The 21,766-nt window shown below is 39.3% G+C and overlaps 1 protein-coding gene across 2 annotated transcripts in view; it reads left to right on the top strand.

Annotated features, from left to right (window-relative positions):
- Nucleotides 1-21,766, top strand: part of GREB1L (GREB1 like retinoic acid receptor coactivator) — a 198,913-nt gene that overhangs the window by 151,302 nt on the left and 25,845 nt on the right. For both annotated transcript variants that reach the window (XM_060775150.2, XM_060775149.2), the window contains exons 15-23: nucleotides 1,186-1,320; nucleotides 2,319-2,516; nucleotides 3,264-3,444; nucleotides 3,908-4,100; nucleotides 5,418-5,551; nucleotides 6,563-6,902; nucleotides 12,780-12,895; nucleotides 14,877-15,121; nucleotides 17,565-18,118. In XM_060775150.2, the coding sequence (XP_060631133.2) occupies nucleotides 1,186-1,320; nucleotides 2,319-2,516; nucleotides 3,264-3,444; nucleotides 3,908-4,100; nucleotides 5,418-5,551; nucleotides 6,563-6,902; nucleotides 12,780-12,895; nucleotides 14,877-15,121; nucleotides 17,565-18,118 (2,096 nt within the window). The remainder of the gene's footprint in view (nucleotides 1-1,185; nucleotides 1,321-2,318; nucleotides 2,517-3,263; nucleotides 3,445-3,907; nucleotides 4,101-5,417; nucleotides 5,552-6,562; nucleotides 6,903-12,779; nucleotides 12,896-14,876; nucleotides 15,122-17,564; nucleotides 18,119-21,766) is intronic.

The following is a 21,766-nucleotide window of genomic DNA, read 5'->3' as shown; positions in this document are numbered from 1 at the left end:
GTCTTTCAGGCTGCATAGCATTGGTCAACAGCAAGCTAGTCTATTGATGATTGGGAGCTTACTCCGACCTGGGCTTCGAACTCATGACCTCTCAGTTAGTAGTGATTTAATGCACCACAGCCCGGTCCACCTACAAGAACCCCTATGATCTCACTGATTGTAGATAGCAGAGCTTCCCTTTGATGCTCTTGGCCTGGTTCTTCAGAACTCAGCCAGCTTCTTCAAGTACCAGCTGATAATTCACTCTTTCCCCACATAGGTGTTGCCAGATATCTTCAAAGCTGCAATCATGTAACCCAGTTAATCTTTGGAAGCACTAGTTAAAAACATCTGAATCAAATTTAGGAAAAAATTAGTAACCAATTCAAATTATTCAGAACCACTATGAGATTCTAACTAACTCAGATGGATTAAAAGTCTCCGTGTTGGGGAGTGGCAATCTTTAGGAAGATAAGTTCATCAGAGTTTAGTGAGGCAGCATACCAAGAGCAAGAAATAGAGAGAACACGGAAAAGAACTTATAAAGACAGTATGAACATTTATACCAGCTGAGGTAGGGTTAGGTGATTTTTCATGTAGAACAAACTGAAATTCTTCCTAGGTAGGCAGAGAGTCCATCCATCCACAATAAGACTTCAATGCCTTCTTCGAATCCCCAGTAATCATTAACTTAATTTTGCTTTGAGTGATCTTCATCAGTGATTCCAAAAGGTTGTTTTCAGAGAAGTGACTGATACCCACAGGTCTGATGAAAAGTAAAAACCAAGTTGGGTGACATCGCCAGCCTTGTGAGATGCCATATCTCTGGACAATATCAAACCACAGTTGTAGATGTTTAAAAACCCGAGTTATAACATTGAATGTTGTGGCAATACATAGGTTCACTGGTAGTCGTGATGGAGACAATATTCCCAGCACCACTTACAGAATTTTCCCTCCAAGGAAATGGAAAACCACTACAAGACATCACCACTACCCCTACTTTGCTTAGCTATTTATAACTCTCATTTTCTAGTCCCTGGTAATAACAAAAATCTGTGTGGACTTCTGTAGCTGATTTTAATGTTCATGTTAAATGGATGTTAAGCATATCACGTCTTCTTTTGCACTACTGCTTTTGATTTTTCTTGTAGAGAAATATTATATGACCTGTTTGGATACATTTTTTTTCTAATCCTTTGCTAGGTGATGAATTAGATAAGTTGCTAGAGACAATGCAGCAGAGACGAGGAGATAATGTTGTAATTCCATTCAATGGAGATATTAATGAATGTGTATCATCTCAAGAAGCAGCTGCCATGGTTTGCACCCAAGAACTAGGTAAGGGTTGCCTCTCAAGAAATGAAACACTACAAGTGAAAATCACATTTTAAATCTACATCTACTGATCAGTTAATATAATATAATATAATATATTCCAGCTCCCATCAGCCAAAACCAGTGTAGCAAATAAGAATATTGTGAGTTATGTGGCTTTCCTACCTAGGGAAGTTTACATTCTGCACATACCCAATCCAAGAGTATGGATTTTTACTTGCTGCAATACCCAATCTATAGAAATCTTGGTATACATCCATGCAACCATCCAACCTTGCTGTTGAGTAACTGGTTTTTTCCTACCATCCCAGACAATTAAGCTCAGAAGACCTAGAAGGAAAATGCTACAATTGTAGATCTATTGCTAAAAATTTGTCTAGTCTCAACAATGCAAGAGAAGTATTATTAGGATTTCTGCAGCTGACAAACTTGATGTCTTTTCTTGTTCAGGTTGGAGGAATGTGCCCATAGTCGGCTTGCTATGGATTTAAATGTTAAACTTTTAGATTTCATTTATATTTTCATGTCTGCTGCAAATCTGCAAAATATCTTACATTGAAAAATAAACACATTTCATAGCTTAACTCTTTACTCTCAATGATAGATGGATCTGATCTCTCTCAGTACCTGTATACCCAAATCAATCTGTCATACACACATTGTAACAATGAACTAGTTATCCTATGTGGAGTAAATTTAGGTGAGCCAATCTAAGTGGTGTCAGGAACACATAAATGCTTTTACTTTCACATTTGTAGTAGTTCTGTGCTAACAACTAGAAAAACAACAAAAATTGTATGCACAGTTTGGGGTTTCTTCTATGTCTTCCCCTTAGAGTTTCCCTTGGAGCCCAGAGATTTTTAGATCTTGGACATCCTCTCTTGGCATCATTCACCCAGCTTCTGAGCACATGCTGAGGCGATGATAGCCATTTCTAAACTTCTGAGGTGATTAGGCATCTCTGGAACTAGAATTTCAATTATGGCTCTTCTTTCTCATAGATTTGGACACTGAAACCTTCCAAATTTATCAACCACAGCTCACAATTGCCAGAAAACTTTTGTCGCAGGTATGTGCCATAGCAGACAGTGGTAACCAAAGTCTGGATCTGGGTCACTTCAGCAAAGTAGATTTCATCATTGTGGTCCCTCGTTCAGAAGTGCTGGTCCAGCAAACCATTCAACGGATTCGACAATCAGGTAAAAAAAGTAGTCAGGTTTAGAGCTTCGGATGTAATTTTTTAAAATGTAGAACAAAATTGGTCTTATGTCATAGTTTTACAAAGTAGTTTGCTAGGGGTTTTTTGGTATTTGAACAGTACATCATCATCATCCTTGTCATTATCATCATCATTGTTAATATAATGATAATAAAATAATAAATTAGGAGATTTATTTATTTATTTCTGATATTTTTTACCCCGCTCTTCTCAACCCCCTGGGGGGACTCAGAATGGCTGAAATTATTTCCCCAAAACAGTACTTTTTTAGAAAAATAAGTAAATGTTACTCATTATACTGAAAAGATAAACAGTTGTTACGTCATTTCACAAAATAAATGTCATTATGCCTTTGTCATCCCTCAAAATAATGTGTTTACATGCAGCAAAGTTGCTTGCAATGTGTTACTTCCAGATCCTTTTCTAGCCTAACTTTGATAACATTCAGGACTAGACACAAAGGAGATCTGTACAAGCAAAAGCACATCAATCTCAAGTCTTTAATGTAGTATGACATGATGTGTGTGTATGTATATGTACAAACCGAAGAAAAGAAAATAGAAATATTTTCCAGTCAGCTTGATAATTTAGCTGACATTTGGATCTGTTATGAGTTCACACCCAGCATTGATCAATTCTGGTTTCAGTATATTTTGTTCTTAAATATAGTTATATTTTCCTAATTTGAAGCAGAAAGCAAGTCTTCATTTTCCATTTCTTCTTCCAGGTGTTCTTGTAGACTTGGGCCTTGAAGAAAATGGAGCAGCTTACCAAAGAGCTGAAAAATATGTGGTGCGGCTAGACAATGAAATTCAAACCAAGTTTGATGTTTTTATGAAGCGGGTGAAGCAGAATCCATACACTCTTTTTGTGCTGGTACATGACAATGCCCATGTAGATATGATGAGGTAAGTCCTTCAAAATAAAACTGTTTTTATACAGATTATAGGACAAATGATGAGGATTAGCTCCAAAGGATGTTTCCACAGCTTTTCATATACCGTGTTGTATGGCAAGGAATGGAACACATTTTTGGAATTTGTTTTCAAGATACAGCAAGAATTCTTGGATCCAGGAGGGGCAAATCATAGTCTGGTGCCCTTTCTATATGTTCACATTTGTCACTGTCAAGTTTAGAAAGAGCTACAGCTCCCCCCCCCCCTTTTTTTTAAAAATCCTGACATTATGGACATACTGTATATAATATGCATGGATATAGTTTGATCGAGGGGAACTGGAGGCAGGGGGCTCTAAGCATTATGTCTTGATCGTTTGTGGACCAAAAGTGATGCATATAATTTTAATCCTTTTTGAAATCTACAAGTTGTGATACAGAATGTTCAAATTGTATGCTTTATCCCTCTTTCCTAGTGCTATTTCAAGCTCTCTATCCCATGGAGAGCCTAGCTATGGACTTGCAGATAGAGTGATAAACTGCAGAGAGGTTCTTGAAGCTTTCAATCTCCTTGTCCTTCAAGTGAGTTCTTTCCCGTATGGTCTTCAAACATTGCAGTCCAGAATAAGCTCTGCCAATGAGGTACACTGGATACAATTTGGCAACATGGTAAGAGTCTACATTTTGTAAGCACAATACAGTTTTTAGGAAATGTTTTGTAAGTGCACTGCAGTTCGTATAATCTATTTTAGGCTTTTCTGGACAAGAATAACCTGGTCAGAGGGGTGCACTCTGTGCAAAGCTTCCCTTGACTACAACTGAGAAGCTAGGCTGCTGACTGGAACATCATGCAGAAGCTTGATGCCACTGGTTTTAATAAAATTTCATGAATTCCAGTGTGCTTTTAATCTGAATTCAAGATGCTGGCGTTGAACAGTTAAAGCCCTAAATGTTCTGAGACATCAGTACTTGAAGGGCTGTCTCTCTCTATAGACTCCTGCTCAAGGATTAAAGTCTGCCAGAGTGTCCTTCCTCTTGGTTGCACAAGTTTTCTATATGACTACACAGGAGACAACTTCTGTTCTGGAATGTTTTCTCCTTGGAGGTTTGAGTAGCATCAATGCTGGCTTCATTTTGGCCTATTTTGGCCCTTAGAGTCTAGTAATTCGATCCAACCTTGTACCAGTACTCCTTCCAACTGTTTTAATTAGTTTTCACATTAAGTTGTTTGAAACACTTTTAGACTACCCAAGTTATCCCAAACTGTTTAAACTTTTAACTTTTAAAAATGCTTTAAACTGGTTTTATTTGTTTGCCCACCTGAGATCTGATAAAGGACAGAATATTTTTGAAAAGGCTCTCTCCCTGGTTGCTACGTATCTTTTCACACATGGTTGGGGCATCTACAAAGGGCATTAGCAGAGCTGTGGACCACCAGGTATTTAAGCCCTTAGTTATGAAAGACTTATTAATGATTGTCTCTAGAACTTTGAATTCCAGCCTGGAAGACAACAGTGAAGTTTTTCTCAAGGAAGATGGTAGCATGTGCTTACCTCTCAATATTTATTTGTTTGTTTATTTATTTTGGCAACCTGAATTTTGGACTTATCGGTATTCCTGAAGTACCATAAAAAGGCAGTCTATTCAGAGCTCATTAAAGTAATATACTACACATCTAACAAGGTGGTGACAAGTGTCATAACATTTTAGTTCATGTGGACTGCTCTATGAGCCACTATTTTGTAATCATTAAGGTATTTCTTTAAAAAGATCATTCAGCAATAGACTCTGAAAGCAGTGAAATTGTGGGCTTCGTTAACCGTATGAATGTATATGTTAAATATGATATAAACAGGTCTGTATAAGATTATATAACTGGTGTTGTTCATTTGCATGTGAGAAGGGAGGAATATGCTAATGTTTTGGATGTTAAACAGGGATAAACTATAAGAATTGCGTTGTTTGCAATATTTCCATTTCAAACAGGAGGAACTAAGTCAAGATGAGAAGCTATATTTTGGCTTGAATGAATACAGCAAGTCTCTCCAATGGGGAATCACAAGTCCTCTTCTGAGATGTGATGAAACCTTTGAAAAAATGGTGAATACACTTTTAGAGAGGTAAATCCTTTAGGATATTATCAAGATTTCTGGACAGAGTGCTTTGATATAGTAGATTCTTGACTAAACTAACCAAGCTAGACCTGAGGGCTGCAGTTTTTCATGGCTGACAGCTTTTTTTAGTCATCACAGATTTAGTGTCTGCATCATGAGAATAGGATGCATGCAGCCAGCCATCTCTCTGAAACACAGTGTAATGACAACATACCAGCTTCCTTCCCTACTGACAGATCCATATTTCATGTTCACTCTTAATTTGACAGCTACATCTCCTTTATAGAGGGTCTCACTTCTTAGCTTCAGTAACTATGTAAGGAAAAGGTTGTTATTCAGCCTTCAAGTGTCTCGTTCTCTCTTTCACTCTGCATTTATTCTGGGATGGTACCTGCCTGGCTTAGGTTGCAGTCCTATACTGAACCCAGGAAGACCAGTATGAATCAACATGGATTGTACAGCGGGATTACAATTACAGGTTGAACATCCCTTTTCCAGAATCTGGAAATCCAATATATCACAAAATCTGGAATTGTCCACATGGGTGGCGGAAATAAAGACATCTTTGCTTTCTGACTGTCTAGACATCTTTGCTTTCTGTTGTGCATGAAACTATGTTTCACGCACAATATTATATTGTATAAAATTGCCATCTAAGGTATATGTGAAACATACATGAATTTTGTGTTTAGACTTGTGCCTTATCTCCAAGACATCTCATTATACATGTTTATATACAAATACATTAATTCCAGAATTTAAAAAAATCAAAATAAAAACACTTCTGGTCCCAGGCATTTCAGATAAGCAGTACTCAACATGTACTTGGACTAATTTCTGTCCTTTTCATCCATACAGGCTGAGATGGTTTGTTTAAAACACAAGCATTGTTAAGAATTTCTAAGTGATGTATAGGATAAATCCCTCTTTCATAAATCCCTGCTCTCTGGGGTTTAGATCTCATTTCAGGCCACCATGTTTTAACCTGACTAAAACAGAACTACTTTCCTTCCAAAGGTACCCCAGGCTGCACAGCATGGTGATCCGCTGCTACCTGCTCATTCAGCAGTATTTGGAAGCTCTGATGGCTCTCACCACCATGGCCTCACTCAGGGACCACAGTACACCGGAGATCCTCAGCATCATGGATGACATCATCAGCACCCCAGGCAAGGACAAGAATGGCCGTGGCCACATGCTGCTCATTCGGATTCCCTCTGTGCAACTAGCAATGCTGGCGAAAGAGCGGCTGCAAGAAGCACGAGATAAACTTGGCCTGCAGTACCGTTTCGAGATCATCTTGGGGAGCCCGGCCTCAGAGCTTACTATTGCCAAGCACTTTGTGAAGAGATTAAAGGTTTGTTTACACCCAAGACAAGCAAATACATGGTCATTTTGGAGTGGTATCTTAAGGCTCCACATGAAAAAAGTGCAAAATAGATATGTAGACAATAGAGGTGTGCATTTTTGTCATTCCTTGTAAGTTGTATCGAATTTGTTAACTTTGTACTTACAAGGCAATATCCGATACGTTGGAATCAAAACTTATCCCAAACATTTTCGTTTCGGTTTTGTAAATCTTGGAAGGCTCCCAAAGTTAGTTTCCTATTCAATGCAAGGAAGCAAAGCTGAAAAGGCTGCCTTAGCACCTTAATAATAATAATAATAATAATAATAATAATAATAATACTTTTTAATACCCTGCTACCATCTCCCCAAGGGACTCGGTGCCAACACAGTACATCAATAAACAAGGCAATAACAAAATAATCAATACAAAACAATTAAAATAAATATCATAAACAAAAAATAAACAATAAACAATAACATACAAGCATTTAAAAACCTATGGCCGGGGCCAATGTAATAATTTAAATTTTAAAAATAATGCTGGGCATGAACAGGTAGGGTATAACTAGGATAGGGTTTCAAAGAAAGATGAGGGTGCGCAGGCAATCCTAAATCAATGTTAAAGTGCATTTGAGGACATATTGCTAAGAGTGTTCCTTATTCTGGGAAGGCACACTGGAACAACCACGTTTTCAGGCACCTCCTAAAGACTGCCAGCGTTGGGGCATGTCCGATGTCCTTGGGAAGTGAGTTCCAGAGTCAGGGGAGGGCACTCGTCCCCACCAATCGTGCCTGCGAAGGAGGTGGGAGCGTGAGCAGGGCCTCTCCAGATGATCGAAGAGATTGTGTGGGTTCGTACACAGAAATGCGGTCACGCAGGTAGGCGGGTCCCAAACTGTTCAGGGCTTTGTAGGTAAGAACCTGCACCTTGAATTGGGACCGGAAAATGAATGGCAGTTAGTGGAGCTCCTTAAACAGGAGGGTTGATCGCTCTCTGTAAGAAGCACCAGTTAGTAATCTTGCCTTTCCTCTGCAAATTAATGGAATGTTGCCATAAGGAGCGGGGAAATGAGGGCGCAGTGTTTGCTGGGAACAGCACAGAATTCTGGGAAATGTAGTTTGGAAAGGGAAGAGCTCTATGCCAGAGAATTCAAAAGACCCTGCCATAAACTGCATTTCCCAGAATTCAGTGCACTGCTCAGCATCAGGGAGATTTGCTCCTTTGTAGTTAGCTAGAATTCCAACAAATTGAATATTCTGCACTATGATTTTTGTTCCTGGGTTATAAATGTCATTTCCTAATTGGTTCTATCATAAAAACATGGTGAAAGTTTAATAAAAAAAACTTTGTCTTTGCATGAGGGACATCATGTTATAGCACATTTTGCTGTAGTATACGATTTAGTCCACTAACTTAACATCATCATCCACCCATTTAATAAAGTTTTTGATGCAAAAACAAAGTTCCTGGTGTAAACCACTACTTTCAAAGTAAGGACTACACAATTAAACGGGAAATAATACTTTCAAACTAGGGACATATTTTCTTTATTATTAAAAAAATGTTTATAGAAACTTTGAAAATTCCCCCAAAATAAGTGAAACATTCTTAAATTTGGTGGGCCAAAAGTGGTAAATGTGTTCTACCATTGTAGCATGTTTCACCCCAATAGCTGTAAAAAAATCAAGGAGAAAGAAAGTCCCCCCCCCCCCAAGTTTTGTGATGACTTTTGAACCATTTTTTATGGCTTGCACATCCCTGGTAGACAAGTTACGTTGAACTGGACATTACTAATGCAAACATTGGCATCTCAGTTTCTATGTTTTACAGCATCGTGAATGAAAAACATTTTTAAATAAGTGCTTTTCGGGAGATCTGTGCCAGGGACCGGCACAATATATGATTGCTTCTTTCCTTTCTGCAAACTGCCAGGGAATTGCATCAGATAGCTCATGAACTGGCACTGGTCCAGAGAACAGCACTGTTTGGAGATTATTGCCCTGTTGTTCGAGAAATAATGTAAAATACTCATTGGCCCAATGGCTTTGTAATAGTCTGTATGCAAAGGAGCAAAAAGAAAAAAAATGCAGATGACACTGAGGCTTAAATGATTGATATTGCAATGTTAGTGGGTACATAATAATAGCAAAATGTCTAAGATTTTGCAGAATGTTACAGCTTCTGGAAGCAATACATATGAATAAGCCAAAGTGCACTATAGACAAATAATATGAAGCAGGAAGGGATATGTAATGGAGATATGATGGACAAATCAATATATTTTTTTCACATAGCCAAGGATCCCACCTTGCAGAATTATAGCCACCCATTGTCCAACTAGACCACCATTTTCTTAATGGGAATAAGTGTTGACTAGTTTGAATTAGTGGAATTAATTGTTGCAGTAGAAGCTTTTTGCTAAATGACTAATGGGAGCATAAGATCAAGTTCTTGGTACAATATGACATTTTATGTAGACTTGCAGTTTAGAATGAATAGCAACATGAGAAAAGTCATTAAAATTAAACAGGATGCCGAGGAACAAATCCTGTATTTCCAAACCGTGGTGGAGACAGTCTTCTAAAGGATTGACAGTTTATGACAAGGGTGGCAAAGTGTGGCCCAAGGTGCTCAGGAGGAAACGAATCATGTTGCTCCAGAATGCAATTTAGCATCACATTTTTGGAGGTCAAAATACATTTTGTGGAATTTTTCAAAAGTCCTTTTGCCCCCAAATGCCCTCTCGTCCATTTCTTCTGAAACCCCAAATTGGGTCCCCTTAGCTGAATGGTGGGGTCCCAAAAATGACAACAGTAATAGTGTTCTAAATGTCATCTATAGGCTGTTCTAGACATTTACACGAAACTGTTGTGTCGTGTTTACAGTGGAATTTGAAGAAAATGCTTCAGTTGTACTTCATAAAAAGGGAAATCAATCTCTTTAGCAAGCCTTGCAAATGTTGATTTGTTATCAGCAAATGTTTGATTGTTTTATACCTATTTTATATATCTATCTACTCAGGGTCCTGCAAAAGTTCTCAGGCTGAAAGGTGTTGTAAATGGAAAAGTTTAAGAAGCCCTGCTCTCATGGACATGGGAACACTTCCATCATATTTTTGGATGGTCTGGGTTAATATAGTCCCCAACGACCTCTTTCTCTCTTTTTCAAAAAGGAAATGAACAACGTTATTTCTTCTCAATTCCTTTTTTAAATGTTCCTCTTGATCCTAAATTATTCAGATTGCCCCAAGAACATGGTGAAAATGCCTTATGTTCCCTACAGGGAGTGAAGTACACAAAAAGCTGTATTTTCCCCCCAGGGATGAATGCCCATTCAAGGTCTTCTTGGGACCAGTGTGGCCCCTTACACTTCCACAGTTACCCACTCAGTTTGTTACAACTCCTTGTTCACGGGATGAAGAAGCTTTAATTTGTAAAACTAAAATCACACATGTGCCCTTGTTGTTCACTTCCTGCATCTGAACACAGCCTGTGGGCATAGACTATGATAAGATAGTAATTTCATATTTGGCAGATGTCTGTGTAAGTGGCATAATCCAAATTGTATTGCCTTCATTTCCAACTGAGGTGCCAGGATGACTAACAGAAGAAAGTAGATTTTGAATAGAAAAAAACAACCTTTATTGCAAGGCTTGAGAAAAGGATTAGTCATCGGCCTCTTTGCGGTAGAAGCTTCTTAAAACGCAGAACACAATAGTGACTCATTGATCTGCTGTTAGGTGTTCCATTTCTGACCTGTTCTTTTACCTCAAAAGAAATGACTCATGCATCACAAGATTTTGTGAGAAAGAAAGAAATTATCAGAGAGAGAAGATCAGGTAGCTAGGACAGGAAATTGTCACTGCATGTTTATGTGCAAATGTATTTTTTTGGAGAGCAGTGTTACACCCACTATTATCTGAAAAATATGTTTGCTTCATTCTTTTTTTGACAGGTGTGTGACTGGGTGTTTTACTTTGTTTGTTATTACATGCTGCTTTTACTTTAAGTATATATTCTTCTTTTAATTCAAAATGTGGTAAGATAGCATTTAGATGTTCAATTATGCGTTACAGCAGGAGTGGGCATCTATGCCAAATATGGGACCAATATTGTGCTCTACTACCATCCAAGTACTATCCAGACTGACCAAAATGGGGACATGAAGCAGATTTTTTTTTGTTAATGGTAAGGTGAGGAGATGAGCATGCAATCTAGTGTATCTGAAAGGTCAGCTGCTTCTATTGGGATCATAGAATCATAGAGTTGGAAGAGACCTCATGGGCCACCCAGTCCAAAGCAGGAATATTGCATTCAAAGCATCCCTGACAGATGGCCATCCAACCTCTGTTTAAAAGCTTCCAAAGAAGGAGCCTCCACCACACTCAGGGGCAGAGAGTTCCACTGCTGAATGGCTCTCACAGTCAGGATGTTCTTCTTAATGTTCAGATGGAATCTCCTTTGTTGTACTTTGAAGCCACTGATCTCTGCATTCCATATAGTTATACAGTGTTCCCTTGCTACTTTGCAATGCACTTTTAGTGGACTCGCTGTTTTGCGGGTTTTGAAAATATTAATAAAATATATATTTACGTCCAGCGGAGGCCAGGGACCCTGGAAGTAAGGCAGCCTGAGGTGCGGCAGGGAAGGCCTGCCTCCCTGGCCTCCACAGACCCCGGGAGTGCGGCGGCCTGAGGTGCGGTGGGGAAGGTCTGCCTCCCTGGCCTGCTGCCACCTGCGTGGCTCAGGAGGCTCTGCCTGGGTCGACAGGGACCAGGGAGACAGGCAGGTTCCTTTGGGATGGGCTGGGAGGCAGGTAAGGAAGCGCAGGTAAGAATATAATATATAAAATAATGTATAAATATTAAAATTAATATGGCATCCCTCTTTTGTGGATTTTCACTTATTGCGGGTGGTCCTGGAATGGAACCCCCACAATAAGTGAGGGAACACTGTAGTGCAGTGGCGTCCTATGACATCCTGTGTGGTGTGGAAGAGTCTCAGATAGTTCTTTAAAAAGCAATTCATCATTTTCACTAAGAAAAGGAGATGCCCTCGGTGGCACAATGGGTTAAACCCTTGTGCCAGCAAGACTGTTGACCGAAAGTGGCAGTTCGAATCCATGGAGTGGGGTGAACTCCTGACTGTCAGCTCCAGCTTCTCATGTGAGGACATGAGAAAAGCCTCCCACATGATAGTAAAACATCCAGGCGTCCCCCGGACAACATCCTTGTAAATGGCCAATTCTCTCACACCAGAAGTAACTTGCAGTTTCTCAAGTCACTCCTGAAACAAAACAAAACAAAAAACTCAGAATAGGCATCTGAAGGATTTGAGGCGGTAACAGTAAATGTAGGACCCCATTGGTACACTTTGGATTATTCAAGCTTGCCTTGAATGATCCAACCTTCAAATTATGTGGAGATTATTCTTTCCTTCTTTATTTCATGCAACATACATGGCCACAGGTTGCAAGATTCTGGAAGCTATAGTCCAAAAGAGGAAGAGAAAAATCTCCCATCTTCTATCACATACAGACATTCAAAAGGGGGACCATCAGCTAATACTTTTAGGTTTCACCTGCAAGAACCCCTAGGAAGAGAGGCACTTAACGCTGAAAAGCATTTTGGATTTTTCTGTATGGCTAACAAAAGTGCCTTTGTATATATTTTTTACTCAAGCGGAAACATGTATATGAGTAGATGCAAGTCTCTGCTTTTAATGAGTCTTCCTCCCTATTAAGTATATTTATGGCTGATGCCTGAAAAATTTCACCACCTGTGTTCTGCTCGTTCCAGGAAACAATTTAACTTTCAGCATGAAGGATGTATGCAAAATAAAACTGAAGGAAGTGTTCTGCTTTTCTTGATATTCTTTCTCACAGGCATGGAGAGGAAATGAACAGGATGATTGGTTTCCTCACACATACCAGGATTTAGAAGGTCTGCCTTGTATTGTTGTTTTAACTGGCAAAGATCCACTAGGAGAAACATTCCCCAGGTATGACCCGAGCTAATCCACAGTTCAAGTCTTACGATAGAAACCTCTTAAAATATCTGTATTATTTTAAGCTTTTTATTTTGAGCAACAGTCTATTAAATTTGGGTGCACCTTCCTTTATAGATTTTGCCCTCTGCTGAAAAAGGAAACACATAAATGTTGTTTTTCAAAATGTTGTTGGTTGAATGGACAATTTATTCAGCTGCAGAGGTTTTATAGGCAGCCCTACAGCAGAATATTGGGGTGGTCAGTGCAACCGTGCTTATAAAAATATAAACTCATTTTCAGTAGCAAAACCACACTATAAAAATGCAACATTATTCTTCAGTAAAAAAAATTAAGTCAACATACAAAGGTACTATATATTAAAACCTGGCCAATATGAACTCCTATCACACTACACTGTATTTCTGCTATTACTCCACTTTAACTACCATGGCAACCTTCTTTTGAATTTGTGAGTTTTTAGTTTAATAAGACCCAAGAGGACTTTGGCTGAGAATTTATTTCTTATTTGTAGACACAAACTGTTTCACAGTATCATCCACTAATCTTCCAATTTAACGTGGTAATTTTTCAGATTAATGTTAGGTAATCCATTCTGCCAACCTAGCAGTTCAAAAACATGCAAATGTGAGTAGATAAATAGGTACCACTTCTGCGGGAAGATAACGGTGCTCCGTGCAGTCATGCTGGCCACACAGCCTTGGAGGTGTCTAAGGACAACGTCAGTGCTTCAGCTTAAAAATGGAGATGAGCACCACCCCCCAGAGTTGGACACAACTAGACTTCCATTCTTGCTGCCACTTTAGTTCACATTTCTTTTTTTACCTGCACAGTTTCCTGATGCATTGCAATGTGTACATATATGGGTTTAAATTATCATCATCACCATCATCATTTTCATCCTGCCTTTCTTCCCATAGAGACACAAGGCTGTTAACAATGCCATGACACAATACAATAAGATTTAAATCAAGGTGAATATATGCATAAGAGTATAAAAATAAAATAAATTGTGTAATGAGTGTAAGAGTTGAAATATAATTAAAATTACATTTAAATACTAGACATTCCTGGAAAGGTGTTCCCTCAGATTTTAAAAAAGGAGAGTCTACTGTACAAAAATTCCAGACCTGTTTGGATGGTATCAATACATTTTGCTTATAACCAAAATACATATGTCCCAGAGCACATGTAACCTTTAAGAAAAAGGCATGAGCTAAGCAAACTGTTGAAATAAGGTGCAAAATTTGGGAAATTGAATAATTGTGTTCTTCAGTTCCACCCTTGAAAAAAGATTTGATAATGTGGATTGCAAATTCCAGGGGGGAAATTGAAGGGGAGAAGCCTGATGGAATAAGACTTGCCAGTAAACTGAGAAGTCTCTCAGCGGGGTGCAAATAATAACTTGATTTGCACCCCGCCTCCATCTCCCCAAGGGGACTTGAGGTGGTTAGCATGGGGCCAAGCCCAAACACTTACAATAAAACAAAAACAAAAATACAAGACACATGGCAATATCATGTAAAATTCTTATACAATAACATAATAAAACAATAACATAATAACAATAACATAATAAAACAGGGTATAAAAACAATACAAGAGTTTAGACAAGGTTGAGCTAGGCCAAGTGAGTAGTGTAATTTTTTTAATACCCGTGGGTGAGGTAGATAAATAAAGTGCTGTATTTCGAGAGAGACTCGGGTGAGATAAACAATGAGGTTATTCTCAACTGAGGGATGGGATAAAGTGCATCAGAAAACCAATTGACACTGAGGCAGGACCTGACATGGGAATTAATTATTCATTCTTCAAAAGCACACCAGAATAGCCAAGTTTTAAAACTTTTTCTAAAGGCTGCCTATCCAAGTTTCCTTCTCTTGTGCAGGTAAACTGATCCTTACTGTTTCACACTTTTATGGAGAACAGATAATTGAATGCATGCCCCTCACATCCTTATCTATTGATTTTCCAGGTCCTTGAAATATTGTGATCTCCGTCTGATTGATTCAAGCTATTTAACTCGCACTGCCTTAGAACAAGAAGTGGGCCTGGCATGCTGTTATGTCTCAAAGGAAGCAATCCGAGGGCCGATTGTGGCCCTTGACCTTAGTGAAAAGGAGCAGGAGAAGGCCAGTGTTGGCGAGAATGATGCTGACGAGCTGTTGATTGACTTGGAGAGGCCCCAGAGTAACAGCAGTGCTGTGACTGGGACTTCAGGTTGGTTGCTCGCTTTATCGTTTCCTTCTGCTTTTGTCAAGGAATACTCTTTGTCTTAGGCACTGAACTAACAGAGGATGCTGAGCTGCCAGCTTTTAAACTACTTGTACAATGTGGTACAAGGTTTTGCAATTTCTGCAAGAGAGAAGAATCTAAACGTGGAAATGAGATATACAATCTTGCATCTTTCTTATTCCCATATTTCATGAATCTTTTAGACACAAGATGGATGTGGAGATGGGGAAAGAGAAGGTGAAGGCAAGGGGAAAGGAGGAGTTGATAGAAATGAGACTTTAAAATTATCTAGACTGTTGATTTCATAATTAGTCAGATACTGAAATGGAAAAAATAGAAAGCTAGAGACTTACAAATGGGTATTATGGTGCTTTAAACATAGTACATTCTTTGCCTATTCAGGAACAGTTTTGTATGAGTAACAGATATATTATTAGGACATCTGCTTCTTGTTTCAGAGATCTAGAATTGGAATAGTTAGCCTTGAATGTAGGTGGAAAGATTAAGTGTCCTTCTAATTTGGTATTATGAAAAATGCAATACCATCTATTTTTAAACCTAATTTTTCATTCTTGTTTCCCCTGGGGTGGTTTAGACTACAGTTGCCATTTCTGTAGGCATCTATCTGTTCATCTCAGAAAGCTGTTGCCATAGCTGTAGTCTGAGTAATAAAGTGAAGCCTGGTAGCATGCCCACTGTGTTAGTCTTTCATTGGTTTCAGAGTGGGAATACTTGAACAAGAATGGGGTAAAAACAAGGACTGAAGAGACCCAGGTTAATTTCCTTAATCATTCATGAGACAGTTTGGGTGGCTTTATGTCAGTCATAATGTTTCAGTCTAATATTGCAGTCAAAATGGGGGTGGGATGGGGGATGTACACTGCCCTGAAGTCCTTGAAGCTAAAAAAAAGGTGGTATACATATAAATAAACAAGAAGAAAGTGAAATGATTTGGTCATTTTCATTCCATGGTAGATTTGGCAAGTTATTTTGTAAAATACTTTAATACACTTTATTTATATTCCACTCTATCTCCCCGGAGGGACTCAAAGCAGAATACATACAAGGCAAACATTCAATATCTTTTTATAAAACAACCTACAATACACAGACAGAGGTAAAAGTGTCCCCCCCCCCCTTATAATTTCCAGCATCTGGAGGAGATGCTCAACTTCTGACCATGGGGAGGTGCTGTTCTCCCATTTTCCATGCCTAGGAGCCTTTTATCCATAGATATCTCTAATTTGTTACTGGCATGTTTTGCATATCTGCACGGGGTGGCTTTTATCTTTCCACCGAGGCAGTATCTATTTATCTATTCGCATTGCATACTGTTGAACTGCTAGGGTGGCAGAAGCTAGGGCTTGACAGTCAGGAGCTTTCCCCCTACTCATGGCTTTGAACTGCCAACCCTTCAGTCAACAGCGTTCCTGCAGCTATCAGTTTAAACCGCTGTGCTACAGAGGCCATCATCCCCCCCCCCCCAACTCGTCCTTGGGGTTCATTGCTTTCTGTGGAGAATTCCTGTCCTTGTAAAGAGCTGCCTCAACATTTCTGAGGTTTTTTTTATTCTTGTCATAATCTTACATAGGAGAATATTATGACAAGAATAAGTATGTCTCAATTTTATAAAAGTGCAATAAATCTTGATAACCGGAAGGTTGATAATTTGGAGCCCGGGTCAGGGTGAGCGCCTGACCTTTGCCCAGCTTCTGCCAACCTAGCAGTTTGAAAACAAATGTGAATAGATAAATAGGAACTGCATTAAAGCAGGGAGGTATTTTAAGTGTGTGTTTTGATTAGAAAAAAGGAGGAAGTTTATGAGCAAAGAAAAGCTCATTGGCAAGGAAATGGAGCAACATCACCTCTTTCTGGCTGGAGCCAAGCACAGCCTCCAAAGATACTAAAAGATGGGAAAGCCTAGATAGATAGATAGATAGATAGATAGATAGATAGATAGATAGACACACACCCCTCTATCTGTCATTTGTCTTGTTATTGTATCATTGGCATTGAATGTTTGCCATATATGTGCTCTGTGATCCACCTTGAGTTCCCTTGAGAAGGGCAGAATATAAATACTGTAAATAAATAAAAATTAAGTGATAGCACCTGAGGAAAGAAAAGACTGGATGCTCCATTTATCTACTATTTATTGTTTTCTTCCTGTTTGCCATTGTTCAGGTTTTTGGCATCTTCATCTGTTCGTCATTAAACATTTACAGCAGAAAATGTGTCTGGCTTTGTGCTTACCCACCAGCCTTTTCATTTCCTGGGCATTAGGGCAGTTCAGGGTCTTACGGCATGAACTAAATAGTATTATTTTTATAGTATTCTATTATAAACATTCTACACTGGAAACTAATATTCTGTACTGTAATTTATTAAGATGTTGCCCAGCTTTTCATCTATTACTATTTCATTTCAGGTTCCATAGCCGAAAATGGTGTGAGCTCCTCCAGTGCCACAGACAAATCTCAGAAGCCCCCATCATCTCTAAACTTCCAAAATGTGGCCAATAGCTCAATCGATGAAGGCTTTGCTGCTGGGGAGACCTTGAAACAAGAATGTGACTCTCTAGGCAACCAGATAGCCAGCAGTACCACGTCTAAATTGTCAGCGGCATCCTCTTCGATCAGTCAGACTTTCCGGTGGCCCAGTCAGTCTGTGAAGGAGCGCAACGCCTTGCGTGTGGCCTTACCCCGGATTGTGATCTTGTCTAAAGCTGCCTACTGCCTTCTGGGCTCACAGAAAAGTGGGCACCCGCCTTTCTCTTCCTCCCTCTTGCCTCATGCCGACGTGTCTTGGGTTAGCTCTTTGAGGCCTTTGCTACACAAGGATATGAGCAGTGAAGAGCAGTCGTTGTACTACAGGCAGTGGACTGCAGCCCGGCAACACCATGCAGACTACAGCAATCACAATGAAACCACTGGCAGCCGGAGCTTTCACCCACGGCGGCTCCTCCTGACTGGACCTCCACAGGTAAAAGAAAATAGCAACTTGGCACTGCTAGATAACAACATTAAATAATACAGGCCTGAGTTTGAGATATAAAATATCATTTTAAAATGTTGTTAGCCACATTTTACTATAAGGACGGAAGTATTTTCTTCCATACATTCATATCCCCGTTTGCATATTTTTTAAATCAATAGGGGAAAAAAAATCAAAATTGCAAGTAGATTACATAGTGCACTATTGCATGATTTTCTATGCCAGCATTTCTCAACCTGGTGGTTGGGACCCCAGGGGATCACGAGGGGGTGTCAGAGGGATAGCCAAAGACCACCAGAAAACACATTCTTTTCTGTTGGTCATGGGGGTTCTGTATGGGAAGTTTGGCCCAATTCTATCGTCAGTGGGGTTCGGAATTCTCTTTGATTGTAGGTGAACTATAAATCCCAGCAACTATAATGTCAATGCTCATCAAACCCAGTATTTTCTGTTAGTCATGGGAGTTCTGTGTGCCAAGTTTGGTTCAATTCCATTGTTGGTGGAGTTCAGAATGCTCTTTCATTGTAGGTTAACTATAAATCCAGGCAACTACAACCCCCAAATGACAAAATCATCCCCCCCAACTCCACAGCATTCAAATTTGGGTGTATTGGGTATTTGTGCCAAATTTTGTCTAGTAAATTAAAAAACATCTTACATATCAGATATTTACGTTACGATTCATAACAGTAGCAAAATCACAGTTATGAAGTAGCAATGAAAATAATTTTATGTTTGGGGGTCACCACAACATGAGGAACTGTATTAAGGGGTTGCGGCATTAGGAAGGTTGAGAACCACTGCTCTATGCCATTATAGTATGACTCCCAAATCTATGGAGAATATGTCCCCGGACTTTGTAAAGATAAGCAATACTGTATATATTTGTGAACCTTATTGAAATGAAGGATTTCTAGCCCATTGAGTCTCAATAGAGAACCAAGAAAATACCTGGAGAGGAAAAAAATGTCAGACATGGATAAATGTCTCACAGGGTGGATGGTGGGTTTCATACTGTACTCTGGCTCTGTTGCCCACTGTAAACCAATGCATAGGGAAGCCCTGTGATCAGTGGTACAGAGCAGGTGTAAGGTACCTGCATGTGTTCCAGATGTTGACGCCCAATTGTCTAGCACATGGTCAGTAGCTCTGTTTTCAAATAATTAAAGATTATATCTTATTATTTGCTGTCATAGCATGATTGGTTCTAAATATGTTTCCAGTCTAATCCTTTCCTTTGATCTCACTGAGCTGTCTGTTGGGTTTAGGTTGCAGCTGAAATCCATGTGTAGGTGGAAAAGTCCTTGGTAATTAAGGCGGACATTAGTGCCAATGTCAAAACATTCACACAGAACTATCAAAGAATATGTGATATCAGTAATATGGGATATACATTTCTGCTGAGTAACTACAATAACTGAAAGTAGCTTTTTACAGTTATATATTTGCATCATATATCATAACGCCAGTTACCCTGCATGTAGGAAGTTAGATATAATACTGTAAGATTTCTTTTCCTGTAAATAAGTGTATGTAGGAGAATTTGTGATGTCTTCATCTTATTTGCAATATTGTATGCATGTTTGTAAACATATAAGCAGAAACTATCAAAAGTAAGTATGTGGTTTAAAAATAGGGATAAAAATCTTGAACCTATATTTGATCTCTGAACCATGTTTCGGAAGAGCCTTCTTCCATTTGCAGGTTTTGCCTCAATTTTAGCTACTGTGCCTATTCAAAACTGTTAAACTGGTTCTTTGCTCCGTTCTTTAACTAATTCAAGAAATATTGCCTTCAAGTTTTCTCTTGATATTAAAAGTTCCTGGTAAACTATCTGTTGCTTGCTTTGAACTGGTCATGGCTGCTAAATTCTCAATTATAAAATAAACCCTCAGTTAGTGCATAGGTACCAGTCTCTAAATTATAGCTTTACATGGGAAAGTACCATATATACTCATGCATAAGTCAACCTGTCAAAGGCGGGTTTGAGGGTCATTATATATTTTGATATGGCTCATGGATAAATCAAGGATCATTCCACAGAGGGGGAAGCACCCATCTCATAAAGTCAGCTACGTTTTCCCTACATTCAGAAAGGCCAGAAGTGTGCCAGAGCAGAGCGTGCTAATGTTTCTTTTAGGATCCCCATCACTGACTAAACCAACAATTCCCAACCTGTGGCCCCTGGACCATCATTGGTCCACAAGATCTAAAATATGGTCTCATAGTTACTACACTGTTGCAACAAGAGTGATTGGTCTCGTGAAATAGTGCTGAGGCAATGAGGATGTTGGGAGGGGAGAGGCTGATTACCCATGAAAGGCATAACAACAAGCCTCCTGATGGCTGCTTCTCACCCGCCCGCCCTCCCTCTGAGTGGAGTCATTCCATGTGGTGCCTGTAAGCGGGGGCACCTTGGTGTCTTTGATTTAGGCCTATTCCTGGGGTTATTTGGGTGCTGATTCAGAAAATTGCATTGGATAGATTAAATCAGCTCTGGATTATTAAATATGGTTTTCTGTGAGCAAGCAGATGGCAACTATTGGATGGTTGTAGCACAGCTGGTTAATTATCAGCGGCCATAGATCACTGCCGACCGGAAGGTGGCAAGTTCGAAGCCCAAGTTGGATTGAGCACCCAACTGTTAAGCCTAGCTTACTGTCCACCTAAGCAGTTTGAAAAGAGCTTTGCTGTGTGTAGAGAAATTAGGGACTGCTTAAAGCGGGGAGGTATTTTATGACACCATAAAAAATGCCCGCGATCAAAGAACAAGGAGGAAATATGATCAAAATGACTTGGTGTCATAGTGGATGAAGTGACAGCACCCCAGTTTGGCTGGAACTGAACATAACCTCCAGGTACCGAAGTTGGAAATGCCAAAATACCTCTATCTGGTCGTCTGTCTTGTATATCTAAAAATGACATTGAATGTTTGCCTTGTATGTGTGCATTGTGATCCACCTTGAGTCCCCTTTGGAGTGAGAAGGGTGGGATATAAATACTATAAATAAATAAATAAATAAATAATGACATATGTTCTGTATCAGAAACTAGAGCTGATGTGAATAATCCAATGCAATTTTCTGAATCGGCATCCCAAATAACCAAACCTAATCTAAAGTTGACGAAAAACCGATTTGTAACCCTTTTGGTACTAATGTTGGAGAGTGGTCCCTGGTTAAAAAAAAAAGGGTTGGGAACCACTGGACTAAACTCTTGTTTGTTGCCACTCTACTCAGAAAGGGAATGGTTCCTTTTTATATAAAAGTTAAAGGACAGTACTCACAGCAGCCTTTAGGTAAATCAAACCAAGTTTTGGGGGTTGGTTTTTTAAAAACTAAAATCTCTAGACTTATACATCAGTATATCAGGTTAATCACTGCCCCAAGTCTCTTCTCGAGTTCTTAGCTAGGGGAAGAAATCGGTATTTTTCATGAGGCCCTTCACCATATATATTAACAGTTGTGGGGAGAGGAAACTGTAAATTGTTTGCATTGTTGAACATTGTTTAACAATGCAATGCATTGTTGAACATTTATAAACATTGTGTGTTTGTCTGAATACATATGTCTTGTGCTGGTGAATTGTAATATTGGATAAGAGGAAATGAGAGGAAGAGAAAATGGTGAATTGATA

This window comes from Anolis sagrei, chromosome 4, assembly GCF_037176765.1.
Source record: "Anolis sagrei isolate rAnoSag1 chromosome 4, rAnoSag1.mat, whole genome shotgun sequence".
NCBI classification, from domain to species: domain Eukaryota; kingdom Metazoa; phylum Chordata; class Lepidosauria; order Squamata; family Dactyloidae; genus Anolis; species Anolis sagrei.
This window is presented reverse-complemented; position numbering and strand designations above follow the sequence as displayed.